A 17,964-nucleotide genomic window follows, 5' to 3' on the forward strand; every position below is an offset into this window, starting at 1 on the left:
ACCTGTCCCCCCGTCCCCCTGCCCAGCACAGACTCTGGCCCCCAACCCAAGCAGATGGGCAGGAGCCCGAGGGGCCCTCCGCAAACACCTCCCTTTCCATATTTAGCTCTGGCCCCTTCTCTGGGTTGCCCATTTGGCGCTGTCCGTCTCCACCCTCCCTGGGGAGCTGACTGCCCTTCATCCTGCCAGGGGGAGAGGATAATTTGAGCCTGAGGTTGGACTGTGAATGTGTGTGCTGGCGGGGCTGGCGGGGTGGTTGGGGGGGCGATGTGTGTGCAGATGAAGCAAGGCCTTGCTGGGCCAGGGCCTGGGAAGACAGCTGGGCGGCTGGAGGGGCGCCGAGAGCTGTGAAAGGAAGACTGGAGGGGACTCTGCAGCCCAGGCTGTGGAGGGAAGGGGCCCAAGGCCAGGGGACAGGAGGAAGGAGGTCCTCAGGAGTGGAGGTGGTCCCACGGGTCGGACTCAGCCACCCCCACTGGGGCATCCGGGCCTTGGCCTCAGGCCGCAGACTCCGTCCGCTTGGGCCTCTGCCCCGCACAGGTTGGCAGAGCTGATCTGCACAGGGCAAGGGCCAAGGGCCCCTTCTAGCCACCGCTCTGCCCTCCTCCCCGTAACTGAGCTCCCTTATGTCTGCGAGCAGTGCTCGGCTAACAAGGCCCTCACAGCCTTTATCTCGAGGGACCCTCTCCACTGCCCGGTGAGGTGAGCCAGCCAAGTGCCCCCGGCCTTCTACCTGAAGACAGGCCTCAGGTCTGGAGAGGTTCACTGACCGACCCCAAGGCCTCCTGGGTGGTGGATCCGCGATCCCTGAATCCCAGTGCAATCCCTGAATCCCGGGGCGCTGCACAGCTCTTCCCTCCTGCCTTCACCCCCCCCAACAAACCCATCCTTCCTAAAACCTGGGCAAGGGACCAGGACAGTGTCCCCAGAAAAGGCCACAGGCTCCCAAGAGACAGCCCCTTTGCCAGATCACAGCCAGGAAATCTCGGCTGCCCAATCCCAGTCCAGCTGTTCTGCCGTAATGCACCCCCCACCCCAGCCTTGAGGCCAGGAGTGGGGAGGGAAGGCCCTGGCTGGTTCACTTCCTCTTGCATTGTCTTCCAGACAATGGGCAAAGTTCCACTGAGTCAGACCAGGGACTCACCACTCCACGGACCCAAATTAGGGCAAAGGGGGGGGGGGCGGGGCAGGCTTGGGGAAGGAAGCTGTCAGCAGGCCAGAGGACCAGAGAAACCCCCTATGGACCAGGGATTGGGTGGGGCGGGGGGGGGGGGGGGCAGAGCGAAGCAAAGATGTCCTGGGTCCAGACAGTCCGCACCACGCTGCCCTGGACACTGGCCCCAACAGTCAGACGGGGCACGGGCTCAAGTTACGGTGCACTTGTCAAAGAGCGCCTGTTCCACGCCCAGCGCCGCTGCACCGCGGGAGGGGACACGAAGTTATCGTGGCACACGGGCTACTCAAGTGCCATCTCTGGTGGGTACAAGAACTGGGTGGTTCAAGCACCCTGCCCAGGGAGACCCCCGGAGGAGGGAGGTCTGTACCAGGTACAGATGACACCCGCCTGGGAATGGAGGAGTTTCCTAGGCCTGACCTCAGAGGGAGGCCTGTGAGGCTGCCCGCCCCACTTGCTCCTCGTCCACGCACCTTGCTCATCCAAGACTTGCGTTTGCACATGGCCTTTCTCCTCTTCACAGCCTCCCACAACCGCCGCTGACCTGCGGGGAAAGAAGGGGTTCTGATGTTGTTAAGGCAGCTCACATCCCCCAGAGAAGCCACCTGCCTGCATGCTTCCTTGGTCCCCCGGGGTGGGCCCGGCACTAAATACTGCCCAGCACAATGACACCAAGGAAACACCATTGCAACCAACCAGGGGCCATTGCTAATGGTCACGGCATTCCACTTCTAGGCAGCGGTTCTTGAACTAGGTGGAGGTGTTTAACCACCAAAACTGAACAGCAGTGATCTTTTTCCAACTCTCAAACAAAAATCAAGGTAATGGGTAGAATTTGCTCAACTGTGAGTTTTTTGGTTTTTTTTTTTTTCTCCCATAAAATTCTATTATGTGCCTGGCATCAGATACCAACTATCCAAGCCCAACTAGCGTATGTCAATGTCTGATTTAGCAGGTTATTACTTATTTAGCTATTTTAAGCTGACTGTGTGAGCAAGTTTCTAATGCTCTACATGGAATACCGTGGCTTCTAGATGTTACGATCAGTACTTTTAGGATAAATACGTGGAAAAGAAAGGAGTTCAACTTCTACGGCAGACCTCGGTGCATGGGAAACAGAATGAGTTCAGTTTACGGCAGATCTTTGTGAGAAAGAGACAGATGAAGGGCAAACTGGCAAACCATCCGAGGGTGTTCATACAGATCTCTGGACGCTGACGCCCTGGTGTTGAGAATGGTGAACAGAGCAAACTCACTTCCAGTTTATGGCAGAGGAGAGATGGAGGAAACCCATCCTACAAATGTCTGAACAAACCAAAAAGGGGTGTGTGTTTAATCCTGAGTATCCAGAGCTCGAAGACTTCACTCTCTTTAAACTCCAGTTCACCTTTACAACTGCCAGCTGTTCTCATGCACTCACTGTGTGCAGCATGTACTGATGCCCCTCCACCCCACTTTGGGGGTTCCTGGACAGGCAGCGAGAGTTCTCAGCTGTGCCACCCCATGGAATGAGGAGGAGGGCTCTTCTATGCAGTGGGCAATCCTGAGGATAGAGGAGGTAGACGGTCAGTGGGGAAGCAACAAGCACGGCCAACGTCCCCACCTACCAGGCCGGCCCATGCCAATCTTCTCCAGGTCCTCATTCTTGACATACTCAAAGTGGGACAGGCGGGTAACATTGAGGTCATCGCGGAGCCGCAGGAAGTACTGTTGCAGCTGCACCTCGGACAGCAGCTCCAGCAGCCAGCCTGTGCCCTCCTCCGGCTGCATGCTGCTGCTGCCCAGCCTCTGTGGGGAGGAAGAAAGGCTCAGGGACTAAGGGGTGCAGGCAGGTAGTGAGGGACTCTGCCCCTAGTGCCCTGGCCTCACCCACATCCTACTAAGCTGCTTCAACGAACCCAAATCACCTTCCTGTTTCCCCCCAAACAGCCGTAGAGGATGGCCTGTACCCCTGTGCCCCTCTTCCCACCAGGAACGACGACAGAACTCGGGCAGTTGGAAATCAGCCCGGGCTCTGGAGTCGGGGTCTAAAGTCCAAACTGTGGCCGACTGACCAGAGATCAACCTCTCTGTTCTCAGAGAGTCAACAGTCATTTGAGAAGCATCAAAACTATCGGTTGTGTCTCCAGGAAAATATACACATTCTTAAAGTTTTCATTTAAAAATTGGGGAGGGGCACCTGGCTGGTTCAGTAAGTAGAACTAGTGACTCTTGATCTCAGGGTTGTGAGTTCGAGCCCCACACTGGGCCTCATGGTAGCTGTGAAGCTTACTCCAAAAAAAAAAAAATATATATATATATATATATATATATATATATACTACTATTACTTTATATACGTATATACATTTTTAAAGATTTTATTTATTTATTCATGAGAGACAGAGAGAGAGAGAGAGGCAGAGACACAGGCAGAGGGAGAAGCAGGCTCCATGCGGGGAGCCTGATGCGAAACTTGATTCCAGGACCCCAGGATCATGACCTGAGCCAAAGGCAAACACTCAACCACTGAAACCCAGGTGTCCCTATATATGTATATAATCTTAATTGGGGGGGAGGGTGCAGGGTCCCTTGAGACCCATCCATAGGTTCCGCAGACCTGACGGGCCCCTGAGAAAGCACTGTGGACCAGATGAGCTCTAAGTCCCACCCAACACCTGACATCACCAGAGCATCACTCCCCAAATCCAAAGACCATCCTGCAGGAGACCACTCAAGTGCCGGGCTGCCAGGACCACAGTGAGTGGAAGACAAAAGAGGGGCAGAGGCTGGGGTGGGCTTTCCGATGCCGGCTCCAAGAGGCAGCGCTACTTAGCTCCATCAACGGTTGTCACCAGACTGCTGCCCAGGGTTGTCAAAGCTTTTCATTTTTTCAAGAAATATTGGAAATCTGGGAATCCCTGGGTAGCTCAGCGGTTTAGCACCTGCCTTAGGCCCAGAGCGTGATCCTGGAGACCCGGGATCGAGTCCCACATCGGGCTCCCTGAATGGAGCCTGCTTCTCCCTCTGCCTGTGTCTCTGTGTGTCTCATGAATAAATAAATAAAATCTTTTAAAAAAATATTGGAAATCTGAATCTATATGTGAAATCTCACCATTAAAATCCTTTTTGAAGAGGTAATATATGCACATGGTAAAATATTCAAAAAGGCATTTTTAAACAGAGATGGATGAATGAATGAAGTCTCATGCCCTGGGCTGCTGCACAGCAAGCCACCTAGCCCCCCGTCCCCAAAGCCACCTGCCATAAATGACTTCGAAATATCCTTCCAGACTGTTTTGCCCACACACAAATATTCACCCATCAACCACACCATTCTGTTCCTTGTTTTCATTTCACATTACATCTTTCTCCTGACCTTTTTTAAAAGATTTTATTTATTTATTCATGAGAGGCAGAGAAAGAGGCAGAGACACAGGCAGAGGGAGAAGCAGGCTCCATGCAGGGAGCCCGATGTGGGGCTCAATCCCGGGACCCCAGGATCACGCCCTGAGCCGAAGGCAGATGCTCAACCGCTGAGCCACCCAGGGATCCTATCCCCTGAGTTTTTAATTATGTCAACGAATTCAAGTTTGCGGTACACATGCACGTGTGCACACACACATGTTCCGTGCTGGCCAAGCAAAACACATGTGCAGGCCAGAATCAGCCAACGGGGCCATGGGTGAGTGAACCCTGACCTACACACTCCGCAGCCCAGAGAGAGAGGATGGGGCACCCTTGAAACGAAGCAGCCTGACCCACTGGACCCAAACCCATCCCTGTCCAAGTCATACACCTCAAAGCTGAGGGCTTGCCCAGGGCAGCCCCTGACCCGTGTTCCGTCGCCAGCTGAGGCTGACCAGCTGCGCCTCAGCCCCCCACCGAGTCCGAGGTGGCCGTGGGCCCCAGCTCCCATCACAGGGCACGGTAAGGGAAGCAGACACTTGCAGCTCAGGCCTAGCGTGAGCCTCCTGCCTCCACAGTTCCCAGCGGTGCTGAGAGCCCAGTGCCAGGACTTCAGACCCTCCCAGGCAGCTCAGGGCAGTACAAAGAGCGACAAACGGGATGAGAAGCCTCAGTTCAAACCCTGGCTCAAAAAAAAAAAACAAAAAACAAAAAACCCTGGCTCCTCCACCAAGGCAGCTGGGCGAGGGGGAGGGTTTTTTTTTTTTTTCCAAACTTCAAGCAGTGACCCTTTACCCAGATGGTGCTCATGAGGGCTGTATGGCCCCCTAGGGGACATTCTTGATTGTCATCATGTTGGGGGCCAGTAGTGGCACTTAGTGGGTGATCAAGGGACAAGAACACGAGTTATCCTACAACGTGCAGGGCAATCTCACTGTCCCAAGTCCTGCACGATGTAATTCATGCAGGTGGGAAACTGGCTTATAAGCATCCGAACCTAGAACCAAATTCCATTTCACGTGCGAACAAAACCGGATTTTGCAGTTTCAATACGCACCGAGAACAAACACGTAAACGGTGGGGGGTGGGGGGGGGGAGGGACTGGCCTTTGTTTTATCCAGAACTTACCAAAAGTTGTTCGCTACTTAGAAAAACATCACTGAAGGCAACCCAACTTTATTGTTTCAAAACTCCCCTGTGGGTCAGCACTTGTAGACGCTGCCTCCCCGGTGGTTCTACTGGAGGTCCTAGCGCTGACCACCCCATCAGGTCAGAGGGCCCTGACGTATCAGGAAATGCTATCATCGCCGTCCTTTCACTCCTCCTTTCAACTACAGGTGACATCCCGGTCACTGACAATATACACACAGGCAAGAAGGTTCTGTTTCTATTAATTTTATTCGAGAAGAAAAACAATCGCCCTAAGGCTTCGACTGTATTTACCATATGCCAGGCACGAGTCTAAGCAGTTAGCTGTAGTCACTCACTTATCCTCAACGACAGTAGCTGTCACACACAAAGGAGTGTGGACGGAAGAGGGCAGGACGCCGCTGCTTTCCAGAAGGCGGCCCCAAAGGTGCACCGTGAAAATCACCGACCCAGGCTGCGTGTCTGCCGCCGCGGGCAGGGCCCGCCACCACTCCCACTGCCACGGCACTACCGTGGGGAGCAAGTGATGGCACCCCCCGCGTGCCCCAGGGCGCGGCCTGCCAGCAGGGTCAGCAGCCTAGAGACCCCCTCCCCTTCCTGCCCCGTGTCCAAGTCTCAGGGTGCCAGGCTCCCCACTCCCACCCCCGAGTGCTCCTAACAAGAGCCGAGGGCCATGCCCTGGGCGCGGGGACTGCGGGGACTGCGCGGACCCCAGACACGGAGCCCTTCTTCTGACACCGCTCAGAGAGCACAGAGTGGCCTGGTTCTCTTCGCCAAGACACCGGGAACAGCCCTGCCTGCCCAGCTGGACACTCCCCCCAGCCCCAGGGACAGGGCTGCTCTGCGTGGGGGTGTGCGGGGAACTGGGAACACTAGGACCCCAGCGAGGAGAAGCCACCAGGCCCTCATTCCTGCCCTCCGCCAGTCCCAGGGTGACCCTGGACAAGCCCCCGCCCCCCCACTCCCCGTCCCCTCCTCACCAGGCCTCGCTGGCCGGGAAGCACAGGGCACAGACGGCATGTCCCTCCGCTCAGTCCCCGGCTGGGGGGCCCCGGCCGGGGTCCCCACCTGCGTCTGCAGCGGCGCCCTCCCGGCACCCACGCTTCCCGCGGCCGGCGGTGTCCCCGTCCCGACGCGCTCACCAACCAGGCTGCAGCAGTCCAGGGGAGAGGCCCGGAGCCCAGCGCCCCCCACAAGCCCTCAGCCCCCCCCAGTCCCACCCGCACCCCAGCCTCACTCACTGTGTACAGGCGGCGCCGCAGTCTGGCCAGGAGAGGGAAGGAGAGCTCTAGGCCAGGGAACCGCCGAGCTGCGGGCATCTCAGCGGAGCTGGACCCCCGGCCCAGGCGCTGGGGCTCTGGCCCAAGGCGGGGAGCAGGGGCTTTAGCTCCTGAGCTCAAGGTCCTGCCCAGCGGAAGCTGACCAGAGGTCGGCCCCAGGAGTCCCCCAGATCCCACACGGGGGTGCGGAGTGGGGCAGGAAACAGGGCGGGCCCCTTTCCTGGGCTGCACAGCTGTTTCCCCAGCTGGCTCGTCCGTCCGGCAGGAGCAGGTTAGCTCCTCTGGGCTGGCTGCGGCCCGGTCCTCGGTCCTCGTCCTGCTGCTCTGCCGGCTCTTCAGCGCAGTGGTCACAGCTCAGCCCTACTCCCTGGCTCCCCCCCCTGACCGCCCGCCCGCCCGCCCTCCTCCCTCCCTCCCCAGCTGAGCAGCTCTGACACTGGCTGAAAAAGGACCTTTCTGAATCACTGCCAAGAGGGTGGCGGGAATAGGGGGACTCTTCCTCCCAGCCACCCGCGCTGCCCCCTTGTCTCCCCATACACAAGGCCCCCTGTCTCTGGCTTCCACCCCAGCCCCCATAGCTGCAGACAACTCCTGGGATTTTAGGGTGGGGGCTATGGGAATCGAGCAGCACCGTACAAAGAGGGGTACAGACTCCCATATGGGCTTGTCTGGGGCCGTGGGGGCCAGAACACAGCCTGAGTTGGGGGCCTCGGCCCCAGTCAGTCATTCCTGGGCCCAGTAGGCAGACCCTTCAGAGACCCTCCCCCATCTCCAAGTCCCAGCCTTGGCTGGGCGTCTCCTGGCTCAGGCCCTAATGTGGCCCTGTTACCCTGGTGCCCGACGGAAATAGGAGGCCGGCAGCCTGCCAGAGTGGGACAGTCCGGCCAAGAGCGAGGGGGGTTGGGGGGGTGAGGAATCTCCACCCCCTCCCCTGGGGTTGCCTTGCACTGCCCGCAACATCCAGGGTGCCTCCTCCCCCAGACCAGCTGGCTAAGATCCAAAGCCCCCTCAAAACAAACAAATATGCCCCTACACTCTGCTGGGATGCCCCCACCCCAAAGCAATAGGGTTCCAGGCTATATAGGAGGTTTCTCGTATAGCACCCCCACCCACAGACAGCAGCCTCAGCTAAAGGAACTAGAGACACTCCATCAAGCCCCCATAAGCCCCCCACGTTCCTGCCGCTGACAAATGATCCCTCTGCCCCTCCTCAAGAGTGCCAGCTGCTCTTACACCCCCCTCACTGCGGCCCCCAGACACACCTGACAGCTGCAGGAAGTCCTCGCAGTCTCCCTCGGCAACCCCTCCCCCCTCCGCAGCCATGCCCGGGGAGCCCGTGTCTCCTACACTGCTCTCTTGTCCCTATCCAGCTGGCTACTGGCTCTGGGAACCCCAGCTGGCGGGGGTGGGGGGTGGGGGGGCAGGCAGCTGGGGGAGAGTTCGGGGAGCCAGCATCTTAGGCTCTCTTTCCAGGACCTCGGTTAGTGCTCGAACTTCCTAGCAGAGAGGTGGTCGCCTGAAAGGTCAGCCGTTTCCTGCTCTGACCCCACGGCCCCCTGGCAGGGGGAGGGAGGGGGATGACACCCCCAGCCCGTGTCATCCACCGCCCAAAGCCTGTGGCGCCCGCCAGGTACTGCCTCCTGTTGGTCCAGTGAATCATGGTCTGAGGCTGGGGTCAGAGCTAATGGACAAGATGAAGTCAGGCTGAGGTCACCCTGGAAGTGACTCTTCCCCCAAACGCCGCCAGACAATGCCCATGGCTCAGGGAAACCTACTGCCTATTTACCACCAGGCCCCACCCTCGAAGGAGCCCCAGGGACCCGACTCTAGGGAACAATTTAAGGAAAAATTACTTCCTCTGCTGTAAGACGGGGGCTGCTGGATCAGAACGGCCAGATTAAAAATTCTGGCTGCCCCAAAAGACGAGCCCCAAGTCCATCAAAACCCTATGCCGGACTCTTCCCCTAAGAGTCGCATAGAAGCAGGCCTCAGCAGCTTGCTCAGCAATCCAGGAAAAGCAAAGCCGGGTCAGAGGTGGGAGCTCAGGCCAGTTCCAGGACCCCTTCTGCTCGCCCTAGAAAACAGCCTCCACCTTTTCTGCCCCCCTTTGCCTGTCAGCGGCCGCCCTCTGCTGACCAAGAGAGAAAGTGCTCGATCTCCAAGAAGGGAAGCGGCCCCATGAATGCAGGGATTTTTCTCTAAAGCAAACAAGGACATTTAGGTTAATGTGCATATTCTCAAGTGAGCAAGAACGCCGGGAGGCCGAGGCCGCAGCGCCCCTAAAACAGCAAAGCAAATCCTGGCGCTACTCCTGGGGGCTCCCGCGGAGGGCTGCAGTGTAAGTGGGTCCCAGGGAACCCAGGGAACCCAGGGTCACCGAGGCAGGTGGCACCGCTGACTGGCGGCGCACCCTGCACACGCACACACAAGCAGCCCTCCGCCCCCCTTATCCCCCCGGGTCTGCCCGGGGCCCAGGGGCGGGCACCCCTCACCCCGGGAGGCCTGGGGCTCTGCGGGCTGGGCCTGTGCTCCTGGGCAGGTGATGGGTGTGGGGCGCGGGCGCCTGCCCCCCCCCCAGCTCCTCCCCTTACCTGCGGGCCCTCCTCACCCCCAGCAGGCGCTGCTGTGCGGATCTCGCCCCGGGGCACCCCCCCTCCCCCTCCGCCTGGCAGGGGCAGGGCCCTCCCGCGCCCCCTCCCGCGCCCCGCGGCGTCACCGCCCTGCGTCCTGGGAGGCCGGGCCTCCAGCATCCTGCGGGGGAGGGGGAGGCAGGGGCTGCTGGGCGCCCCCCCAGGGTCAGCCCGGGGGTCCCCGGGGCCTGCGCCGAGGATGGGGTCCCCCGGGGCCGCCCCTCCCGCCCGCTGACCCCCGGGGAGGCCCGGGCCGCAGCACCTCCACGACCACGGGGCCAGGGCTCCCCTCGGCCCCCGGGCCACCCCCTGGACCCCACCGCCCCCAGTTAGGCCCCGGACTCAGCAGGGCCCCCTGGTCCCGGCGGAGGTCCACGGAGATGGCCTAAGACGCACCGCATCCATCCCGCCTGGGCCGAGACCCCTCCCCACCCCGCGGGGCCTGGCGCCCCTGCCCCCACCCGCCCCACCCGGCCCACCTGCCCGCACCTGGCCGGCCTCCGCTCCGCTCGGCAGCGAGCCCGCGCCCCCCGCCCGCGCCCCCCGCCGGCCGCCCACCTGCCGGGCTCCCCGCGGCTCGCCCCGCCCTCCTCGGCCCGGGAACAGGCCCCGCCCCGCGCGGAAGCCCCGCCCCCGGCGCGGAAGCCCCGCCCCGCAGCCCTAGCCACGCCCCCGGCGCCCCAGCCCGACCTCGACAGCGGCCTCCCCCGCATCCCCAGGGCTGCCCGGGCTGGGTGCCGGGGGCTCAGGGCGGGGCTGACCTGCTCCCGCGGGAGGTGCCCCAACACGTGCCCACGCGGGGCCCTGCGCGCAGCTCCGGCGAGGAAGCCCCACCGCAGGGGCTCCTCGTCTCCTCCGGCCCCGAGGGCCCCACGGGGCCCCCCACACCCGCTCATTCTGCTGGCATCTGAAGCATCCTCGGACTCCTTAGTACCAGGTATTTAGGGCTGAGCTCAGGGAACCCTCCCCTTCCGGGGCTGAGGCAGAGGAGGACAGAGATGCTGCGGGGACACCTGCCCTCCCACCATCCCCCCCAAAACTCAACCTCCAGACGGAGGAAGGAGCCCCCAGGAGGCTATAGGTGAGTTTCTCTAAGGCTCACGCTCCTCACGGGCTCCTTCTCCATCCTGAAGCATGCTGGGCGGGGGGGGGGGGGGGGGGGGGGGGGGGGGGGGGGGGCTGACCCCCGGGGAGCAGGGGGGGCGGGGAGGGGGCTGACCCTGCCAGGCAGGGCATCTATTCCCGGCAGAAGTTCCTGGGCATCTTACCGCAGCTAGAGCAGAAACTAGTTTTGTGGGAGGCTGCAAGAACCCAGAGTCAGGAGGCTATACTAACCCTAAGTTAGAGGGGAAAAAAAGCTGGAAATATCAGGCCCATCCATTCTTCCCCTGGCTGGATGGAGGGTGTGATCCAGACCATTCCTCCCTCCCGCTTTCCTCTTCCCTCCCCCACCCATAACCCCCCTGCTTCCTAATGCCATCCTGCTGTAAGATAGCTGCAGGATCCAGACTGCCTGTGGGATTCGGAGGGAACCTGCCCTCCATGTGTACCCCTCTGGTCTAGAACAACTCCCATCTCTACAGGGAGCTGGGAGTGGCCAGGAACCAGCTCCTCTCGGCTTTCCACTCCCCTCCCCCAGCCTCTCCAGCAGCATCAGTGAAGTGACAAATCCACACTGAGGAGCAGACATGACATGTAATTTCCGGCCAAGAGATTTTTCCAAAACAATCTACCGTATTCTTGGGAGTATATGCCAACCTCACCTCCAAGCCTGCCCCCTCCCATGCAGCCCCCTCCCATCCCTGCCGTCCCCTCTTTGTAAGCCCTGGAGGGAAAACAACACACTGTGGAAGGGGTGGGGGGGGCTTAAAGTTCCTCCCCCGGCCACAGGATTATCCTGCCTCCACATGCCAGCCCTGCCAAGCCCACACAGCCTCAACTCACCCCTCTGTACGCCGGCCCCAAGCTTCTGGACCGAAGCCAGGCTGGTTCCCCTTGGGACCTCATCGCAGAGGGAACTGCACCAGGTAACCCCACGCCTTCAGGTCAGTCCAGGTCTGACATCACACTGGTCTGGGGAGGAGGCTGGCCTGAGGCCAACAGAGACAGGGGTGATTCAGACGTGCAGCATAGCTGTCCACACCCTCTCCATCTCCAGGACACAGGGGCCCAACCCTTCCAGGAGAGTTGGGCAAGCTGCAGTTCTGAGGAGAGGCAAAGCTGAGGCGGACTGGCTCAGTGGTGCCAGGCCCACAGGCCCCAAGTCCAGCCCCGCAGCCTCTTCTCCCTTTGCCCTAACTGCGGATATTTTCCGAAGACTTCTAACTCTCCCTTCCTTCTCTTCCCAGTGGATGCTCTGCCGAGTGTCCCTTCCTCTCCTCGCAGGGCTCCAATTATCACGTGCCGACTATCTCCATCTCTGACCTCCTGAAGCTCTAGGCCCACGTTTGCAGACATTTCCAGGACAGTTCCACCAGGAGGATGCATGGGTACCACAAATTCTGTTATATCCAAACTGAGCTTGTCATCATCCCCTTAAAGCTAGCTCACACAGGCTCCTAGATCCTGACCGAAAATATCACAAGCCAACACGGGCCACCCAGGCTAGAAACCTCACCCCAGGGCCTCCCCCCAACTTCCTACCTTCCCCACTGGGCAGGCCACAAAATCTTGTTTCTGCCTCATCATTCCTCCCATCTATACCAATGGGATCAAGAATCAGACAGATGTAAAGTCTTAAAAAAAAAAGAAAAAAGAAAAGAAAAGAAAAGAAAAGAAAAGAAAAGAAAAGAAAAGAAAAGAAAAGAAAAGAAAAGAAAAGAAAAGAGGGGATGCCTGGGTGGCTCAGCAGTTGAGTCTCTGCCTTCAGCTCAGGGCATGACCCTGGGGTCCCAGGATCAAGTCCCACTTCGGGCTCCCCACAGGGAGCCTGCTTCTCCCTCTCTGTGTCTCTGCCTCTCTCTGTGTCTCTCATGAGCAAATAAATATAATCTTAACACCAAAAAAAAAAAAAAAGAATCAGACAGACCTGAGCTGAAATCTTGGCTTTGACACTTCCTAGTTGGGCAACTTTTGGGCAAATAACCTAACTTCTATGACACAATTTCCTTATCTGTAAAATGGGAATAAACAGCACCTCCTTCACAGAGTGCAGATTCAATGAGATCATGAACGGCACTTAGCACAGCACCCGGCCCACAGGCCCCTATTGCTATTATTGTATCCGAAGTCGCTCCCCTGCTTATATCCTGTAACTCCTCAATAAGCCAAATACAAGGCCCTTCAGGACCCACTCCTTGCCTATTTGTCCACCTCCACACCTTATCATTTTCTTCAAATGTCTCCATGTTCCAACCAAATCAGATACTTGCCCTTCCCTAAATATACTACTCCCTTCTTTAGTTTTAATGTCTCTGAGCGATCCCCTTTGTGATGGTCCTTCTTTTGTTCTACATGATGAAAACTCTACACATTCCTCAAGACCCATGTCATCTCCTCTGTAAACTGCCATTTCCTACTCCTAAATGGTTATTTTTGACATGCTTCCCATGTTATTGTTAAAATAATATTTGAAAACAGGAATGGTATAAAACATAATACAGCTAATCCTTGGGTTTGAATAGTACAGGTCCACTTATACATGGATTTTTTTCAGTAAACACTGTATGGTACTGGAAATGTATTTTCTTTTCTCCAGTTTAGAGTTGTAAGACTACAGTATATAATACATATAACATATAAAATATGTGCTAAGTGATTGCACATATTTATGTTAAGTTGGTTAAGTTTTCCAGTCAATAGAGGCCATCAGTAGTTAAGTTTTGGGGGAGTCAAAAGTTATATGCAGATTTTTCAACTGTGAGAGAAGGGTCAGCACCTATAACCCCAATGTTGTTCAAGAGTCAGCTACAGGGGTGCTGGGTGGCTCAGTCAGTTAAGCATCTGCCTTCGACTCAGGTCATGATCCCAGGGTCCTGCGATCGAGCATGTTGGGCTCTCTGCTCAGTGAGGAGCCTGCTTCTCCCTCTCCCTCTGCCCTTTCCCCCTGCTTGTTCTCTCTCAGATAAATAAATAAAAATATTTTTGAAAAAGAGTCAACTATAGGGGCACCTGGTGGCTCAGTCAGTTAAGCATCAGCCTTCAGCTCAGGTTGATTGTATCCCAGGGTCCGGGGATCAAGCCCTGAATCGGGCTCTCTGCTCAGTGGAGAGCCTGCTTCTCCCTGTCCCTCTGCCATTCCCCCTGCTTGTGGTCACTGGCTCTCACTATCTGTCAAATAAGTAAATAAAATCTAAAAAAAAAAAAAAAGTCAACTACAGTATAGTGTATGTGGAAAATAGCCAAATGAATTTTTTTTTTAAGATTTTATTTATTTATCCATGATAGACACACAGAGAGAAAGAGAGGCAGAGACACAGGCAGAGGGAGAAGCAGGCTCCATGCCGGGAGCCTGATGTGGGACTCGATCCCGGGTCTCCAGGATCGCGCCCTGGGCCAACGGCAGGCACTAAACCGCTGAGCCACCCAGGGATCCCAGCCAAATGAATTTAAAAATTAATTATCCACCACGATCTGATCCATAAAGGGTCACTATTCTTACAACAATCCATATTAATATAGAATTCTACGGAGAGAGTTCTATATGCAAACCTCTACTGTGGTTTGTATCTTGTAACTGTCTGTTTTTATCTGCCAGTTTGAAGCCAGAAGCTGGCAAGGTAGTTGGTCAAGAGAGTCTGCTAACAGGACTTCAAACCCATCAGACGGACACTGGAGAGAGGAGGGCGCCTTACTCCCAGCGGACACCAGGAATAAGCTCACTGCCCCCCTGCCTCCACCCGCCCGGGCTTTGCTCCCCCCAGCATTTCTAATCCAGAAAGCAAGCACCTTTGTGGAAAGAGGGGCTGCCAATCTCATTACAGCCACTCCTGTCCCAGAGCCACTAAGCTACTTTGTCCCCACAAAGCCGTTTCAGCACCCGGGAGGACACGGCCAGTCCCTGAGACCGACGGAGCCCCGGGGCCGGCTTCTGCAGAGGCTGCGTCTCACTGGACCCCGCTGGAGGGCTGGAGGACAGACACCACAGCTCTGATGCGAAGCAAGTCCCAGTCCCAGCTGTCAGGCATCCCAGCCTCACCAAGGGGCGTGAGGGAGGGCCGGGCACAGAAGCAGGGGACCAGGTCAGATATGGACCTGCCACGTCTCATCTTCTTCAACTCCAGCGGAGGAGGAGGTGTGACTTCAGAGGACAAAGGCAAGAATCTGACGAAACACTACACAGACCCACGCTGACTCCACACCGCCCCACATGCACCAAGCTGGGCCTGAAAATATTCTGTTGCCGTTTCATGATCCAGCAGCTCAAGACCGGCATGCCAACCCTGACACCCAGAGACAGGACGCCGAGAGCCCCAACACGTTCCCGGGCACTCCTCCCACCAACAACACACCACTCGTGTGTGGCAGAGGATGAGTTCCAGCAGCTGTCTGGGTTTTGTGCACACGCACACCAGGCATGCCTTGGTGCCAGGCCTGGGATGCAGGGCACTGCGGAGAGCTGCCTCTTGCCAATCCTCTGGCCCAGGCATCATCACAGCACTGGGTGATGCAGAGCCTCCCGGGAAGGGAGGAAGGAGGCAGCCCAGCTCCCCCACCAGCCACTCCCGGAGCTCTTCCAGGGCTGGGCAGGGGCTGCCTGCTGGTCTCCTGCCTGCTGGCTCAGGCCTCACCCCACCCCCACCCCTTCAGCAAGAACCTAGAGCTGAAGGGGCCTATTGTTGAGGCTGGAGGTGGGGTGGGGAGAGAAGCCAGAGCTGTGACTGGCGGAGCACTGACTCTGCAAGAGGGACTGCTCATCCCCTCTAGACCACGTCTACACCAGACCCCAGGAGCTAGCAACTCCCGCGGCAGGGCAGGCTGCAGGGCCCAGCAGAGGAAGGGTCTGAAACTGGAGTGAAAGAAATGTTGTCCACTCGCCACCCACTATATCCTGCCCATCCATTTTAGCAATAAAGAAACTGAAACCCTAAAAGGGGAAGGGACTTGCCTGGCGCAACCCACTTACAGAGCTCCTGTCCGGCACTGGAGGCGACCGACAGCTCAGAGGGGCGGTGATCCGCTTCCAGCCAGAGCGGGCAGCCGCGCCAAGGTCAGGGACGAGCAAAAGGTAAGGGGCCAGAGAGCAGGCATAGCACATGGGCCACAAGCAGAGACAGGAAGGACCCAGGGCTCTCACGCCCAGCCGCAGCCCTCGGCTCCGGGGCTCCCAGAAGGCCCCGCTGCTGAAGGAAGAGACCAGGCCAAAACTCGCGCCAACCCCGTCCCCAGTCACTCACCACGTACCTACGATGTGCTCCCCCTGTGCTGCGGTTCTAGGGACATAGAAGGGAGAACTTATAGTCTGGGTCCTCAAGAAGACACTATGGGCAGGTTCTTTTTTTTTTTCTTTCTTTTTTTTTCTTTTTTTAGTAGAAAGCAATGGGTTTTTAAAAATTCATTCATTGGTTCATTTTTAGTGAGCTCTACACCCAATATGGGGCTCAGACTCAAGACCTCAAGATCAAGCATCACATGCTCTACTGACTGAGCCAGCCGGGTTCTTTAAAAGCTTTATTAGGGCGGGGAGGAGAGGGAGACGGGGGAGGTGCCTGGGCAGCTCAGTGGGTTAAGCATCAGACTCTTGATCTCAGCTCAGGTCTTGATCTCAGGGTCATGGGTTCAAGCCCTGAGATGGGCTCCACACTAGGTGTGGAGCCTACTTCAAAAAAAAAAAAAGCTTGGGATGCCTGGGTGGCTCAGCGGTTGAGTGTCTGCCTTTGGCTCAGGTCCTGGAGTCCCCAGGAGTCCTCTGGTGATCCTGGAGTCCCGGGATCGAGTCCCACATTGGGCTCCCTGCATGGAGCCTGCTTCTCCCTCTGCCTACGTCTCTGTCTCTGTGTGTGTCTCTCATGAATAAATTTTTTTAAAATCTTTTAAAAAATAAATAAAAATAAATAAATATAACAGCTTTATCTTCATTGACTGATTAAAAACCTCCCCTTACTATCCCGCATTATCCCCGTTTAACAGGTGAGAAAACTGAAGTTTGGAAAGGTGACCAGGGTCCTGCAGAGAGTAAGACAGAAAGCCAGGGCTCAGCCCATATACAATTGCACATTGAATTTCTTGGCTCATATATGCAGGTCCACGGAGGGCAGAGCTGGGGTCTTATCATTAAATACATACTGAATGACTTCAGGGATTCTGTGAGGAAGTTTAAAGAAAGGATAGAGGTTCCCGGAAAAGACAGCAGATTGCACACACACATACACAGTTCCACTCCTTCCCGAAACTCCACCAAACTACAATATTAAAAAGAAAAAAAATTAAGAGAAATTTTTTGTTTTTAAAAGATTTTTATTCATTCATTCATTCATTCATTCATTCATTCATTCATTCATGAGAGACAGAGAGAGAGAGCGAGCTGTAGAGGCCCACGCAGAGGGAGAAGGAGGCTCCATGCAGGGAGCCCGACGTGGGACTCTGGGATCACACCCTGAGTCAAAGGCAAACGCTCACACGCTGAGCCACCCAGGCGTTCTGAAGAGAAATTTTTTGAATGGCAGAAGTCTCTAGGATGGGAAGAAGAACTACAACAAAACTTTGGAAGTTGGAAAGCAGATGGGCCAGTGACAAGAAGGAGCAGACCTGAGAAAAATCATGAACTCCCAAGGGGAGAAGCAGCTGGCTGACCCCAGAGAATCCTCAAATGGCCTGGGAAATGGAAGCCCCAAAAATCTATACAAGAAGTGGTGGCAGAGGGCAGCCCCGGTGGCGCAGCGGTTTAGCGCCGCCTGCAGCCCAGGGCGTGATCCTGGAGACCCTGGATGGAGTCCCACATTGGGCTCTCTGCGTGGAGCCTGCTTGTCCCTCTGCCTGTGTTTCTGCCTCTCTCTCTCTGTCTCTATGAATAAATAAATAAAATCTTAAAAAAAAAAAAATGGTGGCAGAGAAGTGCTAAAAATATAGAGTATTACTTAAAAGCTATTTAAGAAGCCATAAGACCCCCTTAGACTCCTTCCCTATTGGGTGGCTATCCCTCTACCACCCTGCAAAAGCCAGGGATTTCCCTAGAAGGGATAAATGGGACCTCTCAACTGGACTGTGGGTTTGGTGGAGAATGGGGGGCAGGGAATGCTGGGGGAGGAGGGAGGTGTGTGCTCTATCCTGAACAAAGAAAGCACACCTAGATGTTGACATCCCAATTCCCTTCTCTACTTGCTCCTGGAACATGAAGCCAAGCTTCCACCTCTTGGTAGGAGATAAGACTATCTTGTCTGATGACTCTGACCAGGCCAAGAAAGAT

At 56.7% G+C, this 17,964-nt stretch overlaps 1 protein-coding gene and 1 long non-coding RNA gene across 45 annotated transcripts in view; one reads left to right on the top strand and one right to left on the bottom strand.

The window, feature by feature from the left end:
* TNK2 (tyrosine kinase non receptor 2) overlaps positions 1–17,964 on the bottom strand; it is a 43,275-nt gene that overhangs the window by 15,219 nt on the left and 10,092 nt on the right. For 10 of the 44 annotated variants that reach the window (XR_011995093.1, XR_011995088.1, XM_072725503.1 and 7 more), the window contains exons 2-3: positions 2,782–2,962; positions 1,648–1,718 (exon numbers count right to left, since the gene is read on the bottom strand). Coding sequence is in view for 36 of the 44 variants with exons in the window: in XM_072725503.1 (XP_072581604.1) it covers positions 1,648–1,718; positions 2,782–2,944 (234 nt within the window). In the remaining 8 variants the exon portion in view is untranslated. Of the gene's footprint in view, positions 1–1,647; positions 1,719–2,594; positions 2,718–2,781; positions 2,963–6,951; positions 7,410–9,581; positions 9,649–10,109; positions 10,231–11,564; positions 11,701–17,964 lie in introns of those variants that run through there. The other 34 variants (XR_011995100.1, XM_072725662.1, XM_025990250.2 and 31 more) reach the window with 14 other exon arrangements.
* Positions 10,332–16,617, top strand: LOC112913525 (uncharacterized). Its single transcript, XR_011995109.1, has 4 exons — positions 10,332–10,701; positions 11,511–11,665; positions 11,969–12,109; positions 14,317–16,617. It is a non-coding gene; the product is annotated as an uncharacterized lncRNA (long non-coding RNA).

Source organism: Vulpes vulpes, chromosome 1 (genome assembly GCF_048418805.1).
Source record: "Vulpes vulpes isolate BD-2025 chromosome 1, VulVul3, whole genome shotgun sequence".
Taxonomy (NCBI): domain Eukaryota; kingdom Metazoa; phylum Chordata; class Mammalia; order Carnivora; family Canidae; genus Vulpes; species Vulpes vulpes.